The following is a 19,230-nucleotide window of genomic DNA, read 5'->3' on the forward strand; positions in this document are numbered from 1 at the left end:
TTCATAAATAATAGTACAGAACAGAAGAGAGAATAATAGTGTTTGTGGCGTTCTTTCACACTTACAGGTGCGTTACTTCTACAGTCATCTTTTCTGATGGTGGTCCTGATGGCGACTCTCTTACAGGTTTTACCATCTTCTTTGCCTACACACACACACAGAGAAAATGTGACTTACAAATGCACACAAACATAGCATTTTGTGTTTGAAGTCAACATGAAACTATATTAATAAGCAATTTTTTCTGGAATGTGACACATCTGGATTTGGCTATTTCTTATTATTGCTGTAACGTTACATTAACTAGCATTACATTATAAATATATATAAAAAAAAATATTTTTTGGCCTGATTTCAGAACGACGGCATTACCTACTGTTTTATATATATATGGAAGAATGAGCGATATGTTCAGGAACATGCAATAAGACATTACGTTGACTTTAAACATACTCATACAGTACTTATACAATATATGTGATATTTTAATACAACATTATTAATAATAACATACATATTAAAAAACGTATTGATGTTTAGTACTGCATTTTCACAAGCTTGGAATATTCATCTATGATACGTATTCAGCTGTCGCCGGTTTTGACAGCTAAACCAAGTAGAGTTTAATCTTTGTAAATGCAGCTATAACAATGAGTCAAACACACACACACACACACACAAGAACACAGCAGGCTCAGTGACTATTATTGCTGCACCTTGGGGGCTCCACTTGATTGGCATGTTAGTTACCATGGTGACATTTGTCTGAAAATGATCAAGTAGCACCATTGAGAACTGAACTTTTCACCCATATGTCATTTTTGTTTGTAAAACAATGATAAAATGAAAGGCATTTAACTCTTTTGAGGGCAGTGTGTGAGTGTTATAAACTTCAAGCCCATTAATTTTGAAACAGGGATTCTGGAGGTTCAAACGGAGGACAGGTTTTGAAGATTTATCAGGGGGTTTCTACAGGAAATAAATCAAGACTTCATAGCTGTGTGTCTGAGATGGTTGGAGAGACAGCGGATGAGTGTGTATACAATGCAGTTGTGTCTGAATTTTACACAGATGTTTATGAGTGCGAGTATCATAATTTTTATAAAGGAACAGTTCATAAAAATTATGATTCTGCCATTATTTACTCACCCCTCATGTCATTCCACAACAATATTGATATTGTTTCAATGAAAGTTCATTATGCTATCAAGTCTCTCCCCCAAAACAATTAAAAAGAATTATTAAAATATTCAATAAAAAAGTCGATTACATTTCAGTGCATTAAGACTTTTTTTTTTTGTAAAACCTAAGGGGAATTTTTTTTATTTTAATAAGAAAACATAAGAAAAATACATATATTCATATTAAAAAAGGTAATAAAAATAAATATCAAACCTGCTGCAAAACCTGCCAAAAAATGCAGGTCATATCTGAATTAAACATAAGGGTGGTGCATGATATTTAAGAAATTTTAAATATGTTTTCCACAGAAAAAAATATAGTGTAAGAGTTTGAAACAACACGAGGGTGATTCAATTAAATTTCTATTACAGGCAAAATGTCTCACACACTTAATCAATCAGTTCACTCAAACTAAAAGAAAATAATGGCAAGACTGAAAGTGATAAGTGTAAAATATTTTCTTCAAAACACACAATGTTATGAGACACAGATAAAGATAATTCAGTAGATGAGTGAGTACCTGTATCACAGTTAGTACTAGCAGTGGGTGTTACTGGACTAACGGAAAAAGGCAACAAACCAAGTCCAGCACCTGAGAAACACACAGGGGCAGGTTCACAAACTCACAAGGTGATATCAAACTCTTCTGGTTGAAGTCGCTCGTAAAGCTTCCAGCACGCAGCACAAACGCAAGAGCCCCAAACCAGTGCGAACACACACAAACCTGCGCCCCTCATGCGTACAAAGATGCACAGACCCACCGCTTACACAAAAAATACATACCAGTTTAATGGAAGCAAATATAGCACATAGCCAGCGAAGGCACATGCCAGACATGTTGAATTTTTCCTCAAAATCACCTCTGAATCCCTCTAGCATGCCATGCCAATGTAATCAAGACCGCTGGCTCTTATCTAATAGTTTATTAAAAAAAAGATTCATGCAGCATTTTCCAATATCCTTTCCTTGGTTTAAAAGTAATGCAAAAATACATATACTACTATTCAAAAATGTTGGGGTCAGTCATTTTTTTTTTTAAAGAAATTAATACTTCTATTGAGCAAGGATGCATTAAATTGATCAAAAGTAAAGCAATTCATAATGTTACAAACAATTTCTATTTCAAATAAATGCTGTTTTTCAACTTCCTTTTAATCAAAGAATCCTGAAAAAAATGCATCATGATTTCAACAAAGATATTAAGCAGCAGTAATAAATGTTTCTTGAGCAGTAAATCAGCATATTATAATGATTTCCGAAGGATCATGTGACAATGAAGACTGGAGTAATGATGCAGGAATAAATTACATCTTCCGTTATATTAAAATTAGTTATTACACATTTCACAATATTGCTTTTTTTTACTGTATTTTTGATCAAATAAATGCAGCCTTGGTGAGAATAAGAGACCTCTTTTAAAAACTTGTACTGGCCCCAATTTTTTAACAGCAAGATGTATATAAATATAATAATGCACTTATTATTATTAGTGATAGACCAATATATTGATCTACTTAGGATTACGCTTTTATAAAATGTAATCCAAGATAATAAATGCACAAATATTTGGTTGATATTTGTTTTTGTGCATGTCAATGAAATCTTGTGCAAAATACAGGGTTCCCAAACCTTTTATTTTCCCAATTATTAAAGACAACTGGATAAGGATTTTTTAAAAATCATTTAATAACGAATTCTCTCACAAAATTACAAGCCTATTATATATTTTAGAGCTAAACACAAACAGAATTTTATATTGACAATTAAAATTGATTATGTTTCTGCAACTTGTTTTTAGATTTGATCAATTTCCATTACTTTTTTAGGCTTAGATATGACAATTTTAAAATTTCTTGACATTACAAAAATATGAGAACCCAGATTTAGCATAAATATCATTTGATGTGATTAAGCTGATCAAAACCTGAAACATGGGCCACTGAAAAACCCATACTGGTAACTCAAACAAGTTATTACTGTACAATTCTGATTCTGCATTCATCTGAACCTGTTTATACTGTACATAGCACCAAGCTTTGACAAGAGGCAGTTAAAAACCACAAACACCAATCCCGTAGCACAAACTCCAGCTTGAGCCACAAAAGACAAAGATAAAGTTAAGAACGCATAGAGAGGAGAACCATATAGCAAAAACCCCGTAAGCACTTTGTTTTGTGCTGAAATATATAAATTCCTTCCTAGATCATGGTGTGTACACTCATTGTATTATAGAGAGAATTGAAAACAAGGAAAAGCACATGAAATTGAAACTGAAAAGAAAAGAATGAAAGAGGCCCATAAGATGTGTACAGCAGCACTCATTTTTTCAACGGGACAACAGGGAGCTTCTAACCACAATGCAACCAGCAGCTAGTAAAGCCCAGCACTGCTTCTCCATCATGCTGTTCAAAACAGCCCCCAGCATTCCCAGAAAGCACAGCCAGCCCCAGACACTCTTACTTACATGTCTTACAGCAACCGTCCACATACGTTTGAACTATGCCTCCATTCTGAAACACAAAGCACAGAGGTTAGAACAACAACAACACAAACTGTTACAGAAAAGTTATAAGAATACATTGATTTTAGTCAGACCTGAATACATTCTGTGTCATTGAAAGGAGGACAGACCACTCCAGAGGCCAGAACTACTGCGCCTACTGCAGTCTCCATACAGTCAAAGCGTGTGCAGTTAGCCACCCATGAGCTTCCTGCCTGCAAACCACATCAAAATACACTATCAGGTTAATGCATTTGAGGCTTAGGCTTTTTGGATTTCATGAAAACAATGAAGTGCTTTTGTGTGTGTTTTTGACCTACAGTAGCAATAAATTTACTGAAAAATGCCCCCAGAAAATCTGACAAAACATCCATTTGTGCACATCCTCAAAGGGGAAAATGTTCACAAATACAGTGAATAATGTTTTTGCCATTTTTTTTTCTCAAAATGCAGCAAGTTTGCATACAGCATACTGGATCATATTTAATGACTCTAAACTGTCAGCATGATCAAAATCTGTAAAAAACATCTCCCTTCAGGTTGTGGTTCACGGGTCTTTTTGCTTTGAAATCTTTACTTAAAGTGTTTCAACATGAACACTTGCTGGGCTGAAGCAACTTAGGTCCTTAATTTTTCAGAGAAATCATGTTTAAATGTATCAAAAATGACATATCAGGCTTTTGAGGAATGTTTATTTGTATATCTGTCAATTATCTTTGTATATTATATGATCATAAAACTTAGCATTTAAATATTACTTAGTAATATTTATAGTAATAATGATAATATTTAGATGCAATTCATATCTGCTATACTGCTATAAAGATCTCAGTGATTCACATTACAAGCATCAGAATTTCATCTTACGTTTTGGTCATATGAATATCAGCAACTGCACCAAATTGCATATTTTTGCCCCTGAATAATATTGAGGTGTTTTTCCTCCTCGAGAATGATCTCCATATTCTCCTATATCATATTATATGAGCCATAAAAGTCTGATGTATCAAATACTCATATGCATATAGATTTAAAAACTATTTTGTCTGAAGGTTCAATAAACTCTTCCATTTCCAAAAATGAGATTTTTCTGACTATGATTTTATATGTTAACAAAAAGCACCAGACAGTGAGTGCAATTACCATAAATACTTCTGTAGTCCCGTTTTCACTGGGATATGAGCATGAGATGTTTTTGCAGGAGCCACAGCACACATGTGGATCAGATGATGGTACATAAACCTGATGCTACAGTAAGAAAAACACAAAAATTATTAAAATATTAAAAATATACATACATACATACATATATATATATATATATATATATATATATATATATATATAAATAAAAATGTAAATGCAAAACAAATACATCAATAATAAATTTATAACACTATAGAAGAAAATTCAATGTAAATATATTATAGGCCATATTCTACATTTCAGAAGCATTGTTTATTCCATAAAATCCACTTATTGAATGTTATTAAAATGTTCTTGCACCAAAACCCTTAGATGGCTGAAACTGGTGCTGCACCACTGTTATGACTAACCCAGTGGATCTCAAAGTGTGGGGGGCCATCAGCAGAAAAATAAAACTGTAAACAGCCAAAGGATGTAACTTTGAATGGCAGATGGATCGGTGTGTGAAAGAGAAGAGAAAAGCCATAGATGAAGTCGCACAGACCCAGGCAGGTGCTGGTTATTCAAAAGCTAAATGCAGAAAATATGTGACCCTGGACCACAAAACCAGTCATAAGTGTAAATTTTTCAAAATTGAGATATATACATCATATGAAAGCTGAATAAAGAAGCTTTCCATTGATGTATGGTTTGTTATGATAGGACAATATTTGGCCGAGATACAACTACTTGAAAAACTGGAATATGAGGGTGCAAAAAAATCTAAATATTGAGAAAATCACCTTTAAAGTTGTCCAAATGAAGTTCTTAGCAATGTATATTAAGTTGATATATTTACAGTAGGAATTTACAAAATATCTTCATGGAACATGATCTTTACTTAATATCTTAATGATTTTTGGTATAAAAGAAAAATCCAGTGTAAAGAGTGTCACTGATTATAATGTATTTTGCCGTTCGCATCCGGTGCAGATACAGTGTTAATTTCATTGGTGAGGAGGAAAGGCCTGTGAGTGTCCTATGCCTCAGCGGACAGCATGAAACCCACAAAAAACAAAAAAACAACTAAATAAATAAATACAAATGAAAAAACTTACAGGGAGACTAATAATAATAATAATAATAATAATAACAGTTATTCTCTATATGCCATTTTTCAATGTTTCAAGTATTGCACGTGTTTTTTCCACTGTAGATTTTTTAAATTAAAAAAGCATTAATTTTTCATAAGGTTTATTGAAATTATTTGGCAGTCGGAGGTGAGATGGGGATTCGGGAAAGGGTGGCGCCAGATTTTTTTTATAGGTTTAAAGGGGGGCGTGACCAAAAAAGTTTGAGAGCCACTGGACTAACCCTAGTCTATATTGTACATTGAAATATTTTAAAGTTTAAAAGAGCTATGTTATTTCATCTTACATCCCTTTTCAAATTCATTTTCATGAATTTAATGGAAAATCATGCAACACTTTTCATATTTTTGGAAGTATCTGTTAATACATATATTGAAAGTTGCATTAGTCATGTGACTTACAGGCTCACACTTCTCAGAGCAGTTGGCAGTGGTGACTTCCATGGCGTAGAACCCGGTGCTGGGGTCTTTATGTGTGAGGCACTGAACGGTGTAACACAGTTCCCCCTCAAAGTATTGCACCATAGACTGGCCCGGATTCAATATCGTCACGCCCTGAAACAGACACACTTCTGCCTTCTCTACACACACATACACACAGGTACACATAAAAACGCACTTGTATTTCAGTTTCATTGAATAGTGTGGCATTTGGAGTGTGTTAGTGAGTCTTACTGCAGTGATACAGTGGGCATCCACACGGGCCGCCGGGGTCTGGTTCCTCCACTCTCATTTCACCCTTTAACACAAAGGTCACATTATAACACTGTGGTTACAGGAGAATTCACTATGGCAACAAAATACACTATATATACACAGTATTCACACACAGAATACATTTTAAAACACTCACCGCAGTGCAGACAGGAAGTGTAACGTTGTGACACTGACATTCTAAAAAAAACAAATGTTACAAATGAAACTGTAAGTATATAGAAAATACTTGTATGGCAATACCATGGTAAAATGATGGCATTACAAGGAACTTTGATTCATAAACTACCATTTAAAAGTATGGGGTTTCATTTTTTTGCTCACCAAGACTGCATTTACTTCTCAAAACAGTAATATAGTAAAATATTATTGTTTTCTATTGTAATTTATTTCAAAATGTGATTTATTCCTGTGATCCAATGCTGAAATTTCAGCATCATTACTCCAGTCTTCAGTGCCACATGATTCTTCAGAAAAATAATATGCTGATTTGCTGAAATGTTGAAAACAGTTGTGCTTTCAGGATTCTTTGATGAATAGAACATTTACAAATATCTTTACTGTCACTTCTGATAAATTTTTGCATCCTTGCTAAATAATATTTATTTCTTAAAATATTTCTTAAAGGGGTCATACGACGTTGCTAAAAAGAACATTATTTTGTGTATTTGGTGTAATGCAATGTATTTATGTGGTTTAAGGTTCACATTATTATAAACACATTATTTCCCACATACTGTACAAACCCGATTCCAAAAAAGTTGGGACACTGTACAAATTACGAATAAAAAAGGAATGCAATCATTTACAAATCTCATAAACCTATATTTTATTCACAATAGAATATAGATAACATATCAAATGTTGAAAGTGAGACATTTTGAAATGTCATGACAAATATTGGCTCATTTTGGATTTCATGAGAGCTACACATTCCAAAAAAGTTGGGACAGGTAGCAATAAGAGGCCGGAAAAGTTAAATGTACATATAAGGAACAGCTGGAGGACCAATTTGCAACTTATTAGGTCAATTGGCAACATGATTGGGTATAGAAAGAGCCTCTCAGAGTGGCAGTGTCTCTCAGAAGTCAAGATGGCAAGAGGATCACCAATTCCCCCAATGCTGCGGCGAAAAATAGTGGAGCAATATCAGAAAGGAGTTTCTCAGAGAAAAATTGCAAAGAGTTTGAAGTTATCATCTACAGTGCATAATATCATCCAAAGATTCAGAGAATCTGGAACAATCTCTGTGCGTAAGGGTCAAGGCCGGAAAACCATACTGGATGCCCGTGATCTTCAGGCCCTTAGACGGCACTGCATCACATACAGGAATGCTACTGTAATGGAAATCACAACATGGGCTCAGGAATACTTCCAGAAAACATTGTCGGTGAACACAATCCACCGTGCCATTCGCCGTTGCCGGCTAAAACTCTATAGGGCAAAAAAGAAGCCATATCTAAACATGATCCAGAAGCGCAGGGTTTTTCTCTGGGCCAAGGCTTATTTAAAATGGACTGTGACAAAGTGGAAAACTGTTCTGTGGTCAGACGAATCAAAATTTGAAGTTCTTTTTGGAAAATTGGGACACCATGTCATCCGGACTAAAGAGGACAAGGACAACCCAAGTTGTTATCAGCGCTCAGTTCAGAAGCCTGCATCTCTGATGGTATGGGGTTGCATGAGTGCGTGTGGCATGGGCAGCTTACACATCTGGAAAGGCACCATCAATGCTGAAAGGTATATCCAAGTTCTAGAACAACATATGCTCCCATCCAGACGTTGTCTCTTTCAGGGAAGACCTTGCATTTTCCAACATGACAATGCCAGACCACATACTGCATCAATTACAACATCATGGCTGCATAGAAGGAGGATCCGGGTACTGAAATGGCCAGCCTAGAAAACATTTGGCGCATCATAAAGAGGAAGATGCGACAAAGAAGACCTAAGACAGTTGAGCACCTAGAAGCCTGTATTAGACAAGAATGGGACAACATTCCTATTCCTAAACTTGAGCAACTTGTCTCCTCAGTCCCCAGACGTTTGCAGACTGTTATAAAAAGAAGAGGGGATGCCACACAGTGGTAAACATGGCCTTGTCCCAACTTTTTTGAGATGTGTTGATGCCATGAAATTTAAAATAAACTTATTTTTCCCTTAAAATGATACATTTTCTCAGTTTAAACATTTGATATGTCATCTATATTGTATTCTGAATAAAATATTGAAATTTGAAACTTCCACATCATTGCATTCTGTTTTTATTCACAATTTGTACAGTGTCTCAACTTTTTTGGAATCGGGTTTGTACATTACTGTTGGTCCTCTATGGCCCGCCTTTCTGAAACGTGTCGATTTTTTACAAAGCTCATCGTTCTGAGAAGCGAGGTGTGCTCTGATTGGCCAGCTATCCAGTGCGTTGTGATTGGCCGAATACCTCAAGCATGTAACAAATGTTACGCCCCTTACCGTATTGTGATGCTGTGTCCCGGGACGACAAGACAAAAACAATAAAACCTGTAAGTATTACAGAACTTCAGACATTTTGAACTTCTGAGATGGACAACACACACACAGTGTATTAACATACAGACATCTGTCTCCACATCCCACTGAGAGAAAATGCAGGAAAACGCCTCTCACATATGGATCAGTTCCTTTTCATCCCCTTCCTTCCCTTCACTCAACTCACTCAGAATGGTCAATAGTAGAATGTAATGTTCTACATTAATGCAAGTGATATTTACAGTCATGTTTGGTACCATTTGAATTGTCTCAGGGCGACTGGTACAATGGTCTCATTCTTATAAGTAAACTAAAATGTAATACAGATCCTAAGAGTTCAAAGATATTTTGCACACTGTAGAGGGCGGGTCAGTTCCCAGTGGTTTTCATGCAAAATTACCTTTTGTCCCAAAAGGTGTTAACTCAATCAATGCAAATTCCAATTGCTAGCTCCTGTCTCCATCTCGGGGGTCTTGGTCTGAAGTACTTAAGGAAATGTGGCAAAAGGATCGGGCAATTCTGTAGCCAGAAGCCCGTATTGTGGTGTGTCTCTATACTTCACACTATTGGCTCGTTTCCACTAAGCAGTACAGTTCGGTACAGTACGGTACGCAATTATGTCCGTTTCCATTGTCAGAAGTTGTGAATGGTACCAAAATAGCGAACCATACCGTACCACTTTTTTGGTACCCTTTTGTTGGTGTACTTAGCACAGCAAAGGGTACCAAAAGGGTGGAGCTAAACTCACTGCAGAAGTTGATTGGTTTACCAGAATCAGTCACTTTTGCATTATACTAGGGGATAAAGCTTTTCCTTCACTCGTTCCGCTGTGTTCTGCTTATTACATCAGAGTGCGCAAACACACACAAAAAATATAACAGTGTATTTTATACTTTTATATTTTCACACAGATAATAACTGTTTCTCAATATATGTTCATCTGTTACTTTGTATACTTTGTACTTATACTTTTATAATGGCTATTATTGTTCATTAAAACTGACATAAAAGAGGCAGAGTTCTGCTTATTGTCACAATTTATTGTCGATCGCTACTTTCGGGCATACACCATGCCTATCAAGTAAAGGGTACTGTTGGAAACGCAAGCCTGATCAGGGTTACCCATAACAAATCGTACTGTACTGAACTGTACTGTACTGTACCGCTCAGTGGAAACGAGCCATATGTATTTCTATAATGTCAGGTATGCATCTTCTACTCGTAGATTTATTTGATGTTTTGTATTGATATGATTTGATCTCTTTGAAGTGCTGTGTAATTGGCATAATGCATACAGTATTTACATGACTGATAATAAATTGTTACATTTGATCTTATTCTGTTTTACTCTGTAATTATTGACACTAGTAGATTAAGTTGTATCCTTGTTAGAGACATGAGCACCCGAAATAAACGAGTAAATATAAAGTAAAGAGTTAACTAGAATAATCAAATATCAGAAGAATACTAATTGGAAATAGACAAACAACCAATTTACATTTCAACCTAAATACGAGATCATAATAAAATGGAGTCAGATTAAATAATAAAATGGATTTAGATTAGAATTTTAAAGAACTTTGCGCATTGAAAAGACCAAACACGCAGGAAACCTTCATCCAGCATTGGATACCTTCTTTGGGCCAAATGTGTGGACCTTACAAACCCATTATAAACAAGGCATTTGTTGCATCCAGTGGGGACATAATTACAGATTTTAATGGCTTATACTGTCTTTTTACACGTCGCATTGCATCGCGCCATGTAAACATTACCATGTCTGCATTTGTGATCGGAGAAACGACAAACAACAAATGCTACTCTACACTGCTCAAAACTCGCGTTTGAATTGTCAGTGGCAAATTCTTTAAATAAGAAAACACTTACAGGCTGTGAGTCAGACTGTCCTTGCAAAGTTGGAATTGCCCCACTTTATAGAAACAGCCTTTGTGCACACCTGGCATTGTAGGCTACTCTCCCAGGTTCAGGAAACAGTCCTCCGTAAATTATGCTGCACACACTCTAATATTTGGCTTGAACTGTTCTGGAAAAAGTGTTGTAAATACAACTTCACCACTGATTTCTAGTTGTGTCCTCTTTTGGAAGCCCAAACAAAGTACTTTCGTTTTCGCGACGAAACGGCATCTCCAGGACATGGCGCCGGCGGCAGCAACAATACTACAGCGAGAATAAAAATTATGCCCTCTTTCTTTGTGTATACATTTGGGCGGTGCTATGCAAATCTTCCCACACAGTGAGCAGACATGTGGGGGCGTGTTTGAATGAGCCGTTTTAGGAGGGAGTGGACAAGTCTTTACTTTTATAAAGAATATCTCTTTGGGTTTGAGACTTTAGTCTTTGCAACTTTAGGGATCCTATCTATGAATGAATAGCTTGTAACACTCCAAAGAGAAAGGAAAAATTGAAATAGCATCATATGACCCCTTTAAAAATCTTACAGACTCCAAAATTTTGAACGGTAGTGTACTAAGAGTATCTTGCAATTTACACTATACTCGTGCCAAAACACAAGCATGTTACTTTTTAGTGTAATATTTCTCTATCTGTGTGCTTGTGCATGTTTTAGTTTAGCTTTATTTAGGAGAGAACGGTTGAAAAAATGTCCACAGAGGTTTTCCAAATCAACAAAAAACAATAAATATTCACAAAAGGAATAATAGTGCAGAAAGGGACAAAATAATGTCTTCTAAAACGTCAAAAGGAGAATTTGAGGGTTATTCTGTAGTAAGTATAAATTATCTTGATTATCTTAAAAAACAAAAAGAAGTCACCGGGAAGTCACTGTTTAGATATCTATGTAAGTGTGCATGTGTCCAGTACCGCAGTGTGTCTCTGGGCAGCAGCTGTCCGGCACAGGTCTCTTCACCAGCACAGCTCCAGGAGCACAACTCACACTGGGCTCAGGACACAGACTCATATCACACACTGAAAGAGCAAAACACATCCTTTAAACACGTCATGTTTCTACTTTCATTACGAAACAAAATGACTGGGCACTTCAGTACAGTGACTGCTAGTGTGTTTGTTATAACTACCACAATGATACTGTGGACAGCAGTGATTAGTGGTGTTCACATCCACAGCCAGTATCTCTCCAGGCAAACAGACTGGTACAGGGTCAATACAGGACTCGCACACTGCAAAACATATTCAAATTATTATTTGAATTATAAATAATTTTATATCTTTATATATACTATTGTCAGACCTCTGTCGTGTGTGTCATGTGTTCCCGCCTCATGTTTCCTTATTTGGTTTGTTTCCTGTCCTTGTCTAGTGTGATTATTAGTTAATTCTTGTCCAGCTGTGTTTGTCTCATTATCTATGATTATCCTGTGTATTTATAGTCCTGTCCATTCAGTTTGATTTGGTCTGGTCTACTCGTTACTCCCCGGTGTTCCTGTCTGTTCTCACAGCTACTCCTCGTCTGCATGGCCCTGTATCCTCCTTGTGTGTGCACCGTGACAACTATATACAGGCTTCACAATTACTATTTTGAATTATTTTAAATCATATATTTAGTACATATGTTTAGTACTAAATTAAATGTGTGTGTGTGTACCAGTATAATTAAATACTAAAAAAACATAACCTCCTGATAATTATTTTATTATTAATTATAATTGAATACAAAAATTAATGTATTGTCAGCATAGAGATGAGAATGTCAGCTGTAGTATTTGAGTATTTATAATATATTATTACCACACATGTAGCTGTAGCAGCAAGCGTGTGCCCCTCTGACCTCCACCAGGAATTGATCTTCTCTGCAGATTGGGGCAGGAACACTCTGACATGCCAGCGGATCACATTCTAACAGAGACCAATCAGAAGTCTAACCTTTGTCCACTGACCAAATAAACAGCCAATCAGAAGAAGGATTTCATGAGCTCTTACCACATCTGTATTCAGGACAGCAGGACAGAGCGCTGTAGCCAATCATCAGCTTGTCTCCATTCTCACAGCTAGGCACTTCAGTCTGACAGATGGTGAGGTTACATTCTACACACAAAGACACGAGCATCAGTCATGCATATTTTCTAGGAAATACTGTACATTTTTTATGTGCATATCTGATTTGTTTCATTATTTATTAGGATGTTTTGTGCAACATCAACAAAAACAGGAAAATAAAATTAATAAACATTTATAAAAAGACAAAGGGAACAAACAAACAGGATAAATAATTTTCATGCAGAAAGATAAAATCTAAATGTTTTGCGTGTATCTAATGAAGATTTTTGTCAACTTTAATGTTTTTGAATGAAGTCTCTTGTATCTCTTATACAATAAATACAGTAATATTGTGAAATATGTTTTAATTTTTTTCTATTGTAATGCATTTTAAAATTTTACTTACTGTGACGCAAAGCTGAATTTTAAGCATCATTATTCCAGCATTCAGTGTCACATAATCCTTCAGAAATCATCCTAATATGCTGATTTGCTGCTCAAGAAACATTTCTGATTATTATCAGTGTTGAAAACCGTTGTGCTGATCAATTTTTTTTTATTTTGTGGAAACTGTGATACATTTATTCTCTTCATTGCCATTTTAGAGTAACTTAATGCACAACTGCAGGGTAAAAGTATAATTTTTTTTTTTTTTTTTTTAAATGACCCCAAACTTTTGAACTGTAGTACATATTGTATGTGCGATTATTATGAGAGATTAGAGCTTTCCAGCTCATAGTATATAAAAAATAAATAAAAATAAATAGTACATCAAATGTGCCAGGATGGTATACTATTTCTGATGGATTTGTGAATTATACATCCATGTGTTTTTTTTTTTTTTACCACAAATCTTCTTAGGACAGCAGACTCCTTCCTCCAGCACATCGACTGCATACTCTCCCTCCCTCTCACACAGCGAAGCAGGTTCATAACTACACTCGGGTTCCACAGGAACAACACTACCATTCTCCAGACACTTGAACAGACAGCATCCACGCAGAGAACCGTTCCACACGTCACCCGGGGCGCGTGGAGCACCATCGTTATCCGTACACACTGATCACATGGAAATAACAGCCATTATCACAACAGCACTTTATTTTTCATGCGAGCAAATTTATAGAGTGGCATTCTCACCGCATTGGTCCTCGGTGACACAGAAGGCAGAGTCTGCTCGGTGCAGGATGGAACCACTTTTACAAACGCACTCCTCTCTGATAGAAGAACAGGTGCTCTCTTCATAGTAATCTCGGTTTTGACATGTCCGAGTCTGACATGTATTCACACAGGGTTTATATTCTTTGCCAGGAGGACATTTGAGTGCTGCATGTACAAACACATACAAATATGCAAAAGTGAAAAAATATGCTACCAGTCAAAAAATAAGCATTGAAAATGCATCCAAACAGTATCTGTAAACACACTCACGGCAGAAGTTGCTTTTCCTCCAGCTGAAACAGATCTGATGCGTGTAACAAATGGCCACATAAGCAGCCAGGAAGTCACACTCATGCTCTTTATAATGTAGGTCACCAGCCCATATCTTATCACAGAAGTGTTCTGGAGAAACCTTCAAAACAACATTTGGAAAAATAATCCAATATAAAATTTGTCAAGTCACATTTAAGGTATGTATGAACTTTCACAAGCCTGTGGGGATGAAATTTCTCTAAATTAAAATTAAAGTAAAAATGTATGTTGTTTTAGTACTATTTATATACTATTATAGTATTTATTAATATTATGAATTAGCTTTTATTTTATATTTCATTTTAATTTGTTTTAGTAATTTTGTTATGAGCTTGTTACTGTTTTTCTATTTTGCTTTGATTTATTTTTTAGATTAGATTAGATTCAACTTTGTCACTGTGCAGAGTACAAGTACAGAGCCAATGAAATGCAGTTAGCATCTAACCAGAAGTGCAAATAACAAAGTATATAAATAAATATGTGTATATACATTAAGTTTTATGACATAGTGCAAGTTATGAGGTAGAGGGCGAGAGAATAGCTCAGTGCAAATGACTATACATACAACTTAGGTTGCAAGGAAGTATAAACAGAAGGTGCATTATAAAGTGAGGTATGCAAGTAGCATATGTTTATATATGGCCAATGACCTTAATGGCATCCGGAGGTAGAAATGTGCAAAATATCAGAAATGTGCAAAATAACAGAGGAAACAATAAGAACATTGTGAGTGAGGAGTGCAGACATCTTATTGAACAGTGCAGTTTTTTTTGTTTTGTTTTTTAAACCATTAGGTGGTCCATCTTGGATGTAGTGTTCAGCGCCTGAGATTGCAGTTCAGTAGGCTGACAGCTGATGGAAAGAAACTGTTCCTGAGTCTGCTGGTGCGACAGCGAAGACTCCTATAACGTCTCCCAGATGGGAGAGGAGTGAACAGTCTGTGACTGGGGTGAGAGGAGTCTTTGATGATACTTCTCACTCTCCTTAGGCAGCGTTTGTGGTAAAGATTTAGTAAGTTCAGTACTTCAACTTTTTAAACTTCAAACTTGTATTTACTTTTATTTCGGTGTATTAACTTATCTCAGTTGCCAATGCAACATTTACAATTTTTAAGTTTTTTCTAAATAAGTTTTTAATCTAATATTTATATTATATTTATTTCAGCTTTTGAATTTGAATTATTATAACTGATTTGTAATAGTTTAAAGTTTTAGTCCGCAATAACAACATAGCTGAAAATGGGAGGACAAAGGGTAAAATATAGAGTTAATACAGTATACGGGCCAAATTATGTATATGGAAAATGTAATGATTATTGAATTATTTAAAATGTGAACAAGCTAAATTAGATTTTATAGCTAACGCTGATCAACAGTATTTACAAATTGCTTATTAAAAGCAATGCCTGCACATGAATATGTATTCAAGCTTGTGTGTAGTACCTTGTGGTGACATTTAGAGAAAGGTCTCTGGTTGAGCATGGTGAAACATTTGGAGCAGTTGCCGGTGGTGCAGTTGTCTCCCACTCTGCGGAAGTAATCTGTATCCTCTGACGTATCCACCATCCATCCGTGCAGAAATGCTGGGATGTCCTCAATATCCCGGACCACTGTACCGTTGGGCAGCCGCAGGTCATCAGCTGGATTACCATCACAACATCCTGAGAAAGAAAACAAAATACGCTGGTAACAATATACATCAAACACACTTACATGACCACAAATGACCGAAGGCTGCTAAATTATTAAAAGCAACATGAAAAAACACATTTAGCTTCTAGAATGTGACATATTTCAGAATGAAACTAAATAAATATTCATGCTGGGTGGGACATTTTTTTATCTGGGTTTGGACATATTGTGAAAAGTAGGATATTATATTATTGTTTATGAATATTTTTCCCCACCCATGAAACCTGATTACATCAGCAGAAAAGTTTACATTTTGATGAAAGATTATAAAAAGCATTTTTCTTCTTTAGCACAAACATGCATTGATGATTTGTGCACAATAATATCACAGATACTGATTAAGAAAGTAAACAAGAACATATATGATTTCATGGTCACAGTTATCTACAAAGTGCAAGTACAACACACTGACCACAGAGCCCCCTAGTGGAGGTGTTATCAGGAGCCGTGAACTGAAGGACCATGATGCCAGTGCTGTGGTACCACTTTATGTTGATCCCACCAGGTGTATTAATGATGTACATGGTCCCAGTGTCATCAATATGGAGGTTCTGCCTTGTAAGAGGAAGCCGTGCCGTAATCTGATTCACCGAAACCTGTCAGATCAAACCATTGTTACTCAACAACATAAATCACTTTAATGAGCCACAATTAAGCATAGATGCATTCATGAATTATGATACAGTTTTGATCCATTTTCTTGGATTTTTCTCAGTTGGCTGCTGAAACAATAGCTACTAAATATACAGCTTTGCATTTTGTGTTTAGAACAACATAACTTCATGACTAAACAGGTAAAATCTTGCCAGCATTACCTTCCGGTCCAAGCGGTTGATCATAATTCTGTACGATTGTAATGTAATGTTAAGCTTCTTAAAACACAGACCAGAGGTTCCACCAGAGGGTGTCTAACAGGAAGAGAGAAGGTAAATGAGCTTGTGATCCTCATTAGGATGATTATAATACAGTAGATAACATTTTAACATAAATAAGCTAACAACACACTTACAGGTCTTCTGATGTAGTTCACACTCTGGAAGCAAAAGTCAAGCATTTAATAAAATGTGAAAAGCATATATAGAAGACAGTACATTTCTTCATGGGAGAGTGAAAGCTTGGGGTTACCTCACTGGTTGGGCATTTCTCAATGTGCCCGACTATTTTCTCTCTGGGCAGGTGAACCAGAATATAAGAACCGATATCATACAGAGCCACATTATTCCCATCAAACGTTATCACACGTAGGTCAGAGATTATAGAGCAGCGACCTGCCAGCACACACAAACACAGTCAAACATTAAAAGCCAATAAGGCATTTAATGTTTCTGATGCTTTATTAAACTTAATCAGTCTTGTTATTGTTAACTAAAACTATGAAATAGTTTTCAGTGACTAAAATAAAATATAAATATTAGATGGAAAAACTTAAGGCCTGTTCTCACCAAGAACGAAAACTATAAAGATAATTTTACTAGTGTCCACACCAACGCATGATCATGTTTATTATAATCGTGCGCTGCAGTTTTGTCATCTGCCGCTTTAAATGCTTGAGCTCTTTAAAGCAGGATGGAGACTGATTGGCTGTCAAGGTTTATAGCATTCATCAACTGGAAATAATCATTTTGAAAGTGATCCCAATGATATAATTTCTCTGTGGTATTATCATTATAGTTGTGGATATTCTTATCAATTTAGAATGATTTTTAAAACTGTATAGCCTAGTGTTAATGTTAAGTGTTATTGTTATAAGTTACCATCCTTGGTGTGAACAGACTTTTAAACTTTAAAAAAAATTAAAATTAGAAATGTTGCCTTTGCAACTAACTTAAAGAAGTTGAAAATAAATAAAATCTACATACAGTAGAAACAAAAAAAATGCTAAAAAAAAATATATTTTTAAATAAAATAACTAAAAAATAAAAATAAAATTACATACATATATATATATATATATATATATATATGTATAAGCTTACTTAAAATAACGCTATAATAGTATATAACTACTACTAAAATACCACAGATATAAACACCTCCCATCTAGAGCAAAGCTCAAAGCTCTGTGTGTATGTCTTACATGGGCACTGCCACAGTGGGCAGCAGGGGTCTGTGTTGATCTGGATCGGTGTACCCAGCAGGTTGCACTGTGGCTGGCTGATGTTGTATCTGCAGTGCTGAGAGGAATTATGCAGCATCAGCTGTCCATTAAAGCAGATGTACTCACTGCACTCATCCACACGTAATGAATATGGAGGCTGTATGGATACAAAACAGAGACGTTCATGAGACAGACAGCACATAAACCTTTCCACCACCAAAAACTATATAAGGCATCTTGGGGTGATTTCAGGTAGTACGCATTGATCAGTTGTCTTTTCTGATGCCTGTTCTTGTGTTGTATTATGACAGATTCATCAATTATTCACTGTACCGCATCTTAACTCATGATTCTTCCCTCAGGAAATCAGTATCTTGGCAATTGGACAGGAATGACTCAAGAACAAGGAGTTAAGACTGGAAGTAGTGTTCACCCTATGTGGATTACCGACTAATCTTGAAGATGTGAATATTTATGAGCATGTGTGTGTAAATGTGTCAGAGAGGTATCCAGGTCAGGGAGGGAGATGGGAGACGTCAACTCTGTTGAATTCATCACTGATATCTCAGGAAAGATTAGTCAAAACATATCATTGGCGAAACATATTTTTCTTAGAACACTCAGACATACTAGGAATTAGTCTTCACCTGCAAGTTGTTGTCTGAACCACTGACTAATTACACCAATTTAAGGGTGTAACGAGACTTGACAAGTCTTAGGTGGACGTACAGTTAAGTAAAAGCTTTTATTCAGTTTCATTTCTTCATTTTAATGAGGAGTGAGTCAACAAGCGATTCTCTGATTCAGTTAGTGA

The 19,230-nt window shown here is 35.8% G+C and overlaps 1 protein-coding gene across 1 annotated transcript in view; it reads right to left on the minus strand.

Annotated features, from left to right (window-relative positions):
- Window positions 1-19,230, minus strand: part of LOC306843050 (otogelin-like protein) — a gene marked incomplete at its 5' end in the record, with an annotated part of 44,407 nt that overhangs the window by 1,259 nt on the left and 23,918 nt on the right. The window contains 20 exons of the mRNA XM_079374285.1: window positions 66-145; window positions 3,647-3,692; window positions 3,778-3,897; window positions 4,826-4,930; window positions 6,360-6,538; window positions 6,633-6,696; window positions 6,811-6,851; window positions 12,021-12,125; window positions 12,236-12,337; window positions 12,906-13,013; window positions 13,098-13,202; window positions 14,001-14,213; window positions 14,295-14,480; window positions 14,586-14,727; window positions 16,070-16,287; window positions 16,731-16,914; window positions 17,134-17,226; window positions 17,328-17,351; window positions 17,444-17,586; window positions 18,396-18,573. Coding sequence (XP_079230411.1) covers window positions 66-145; window positions 3,647-3,692; window positions 3,778-3,897; window positions 4,826-4,930; window positions 6,360-6,538; window positions 6,633-6,696; window positions 6,811-6,851; window positions 12,021-12,125; window positions 12,236-12,337; window positions 12,906-13,013; window positions 13,098-13,202; window positions 14,001-14,213; window positions 14,295-14,480; window positions 14,586-14,727; window positions 16,070-16,287; window positions 16,731-16,914; window positions 17,134-17,226; window positions 17,328-17,351; window positions 17,444-17,586; window positions 18,396-18,573 — 2,436 coding nt within the window. The remainder of the gene's footprint in view (window positions 1-65; window positions 146-3,646; window positions 3,693-3,777; window positions 3,898-4,825; window positions 4,931-6,359; window positions 6,539-6,632; window positions 6,697-6,810; window positions 6,852-12,020; window positions 12,126-12,235; window positions 12,338-12,905; window positions 13,014-13,097; window positions 13,203-14,000; window positions 14,214-14,294; window positions 14,481-14,585; window positions 14,728-16,069; window positions 16,288-16,730; window positions 16,915-17,133; window positions 17,227-17,327; window positions 17,352-17,443; window positions 17,587-18,395; window positions 18,574-19,230) is intronic.

This window comes from Barbus barbus (genome assembly GCF_936440315.1).
Source record: "Barbus barbus genome assembly, chromosome: 23".
NCBI classification, from domain to species: Eukaryota; Metazoa; Chordata; class Actinopteri; order Cypriniformes; family Cyprinidae; genus Barbus; species Barbus barbus.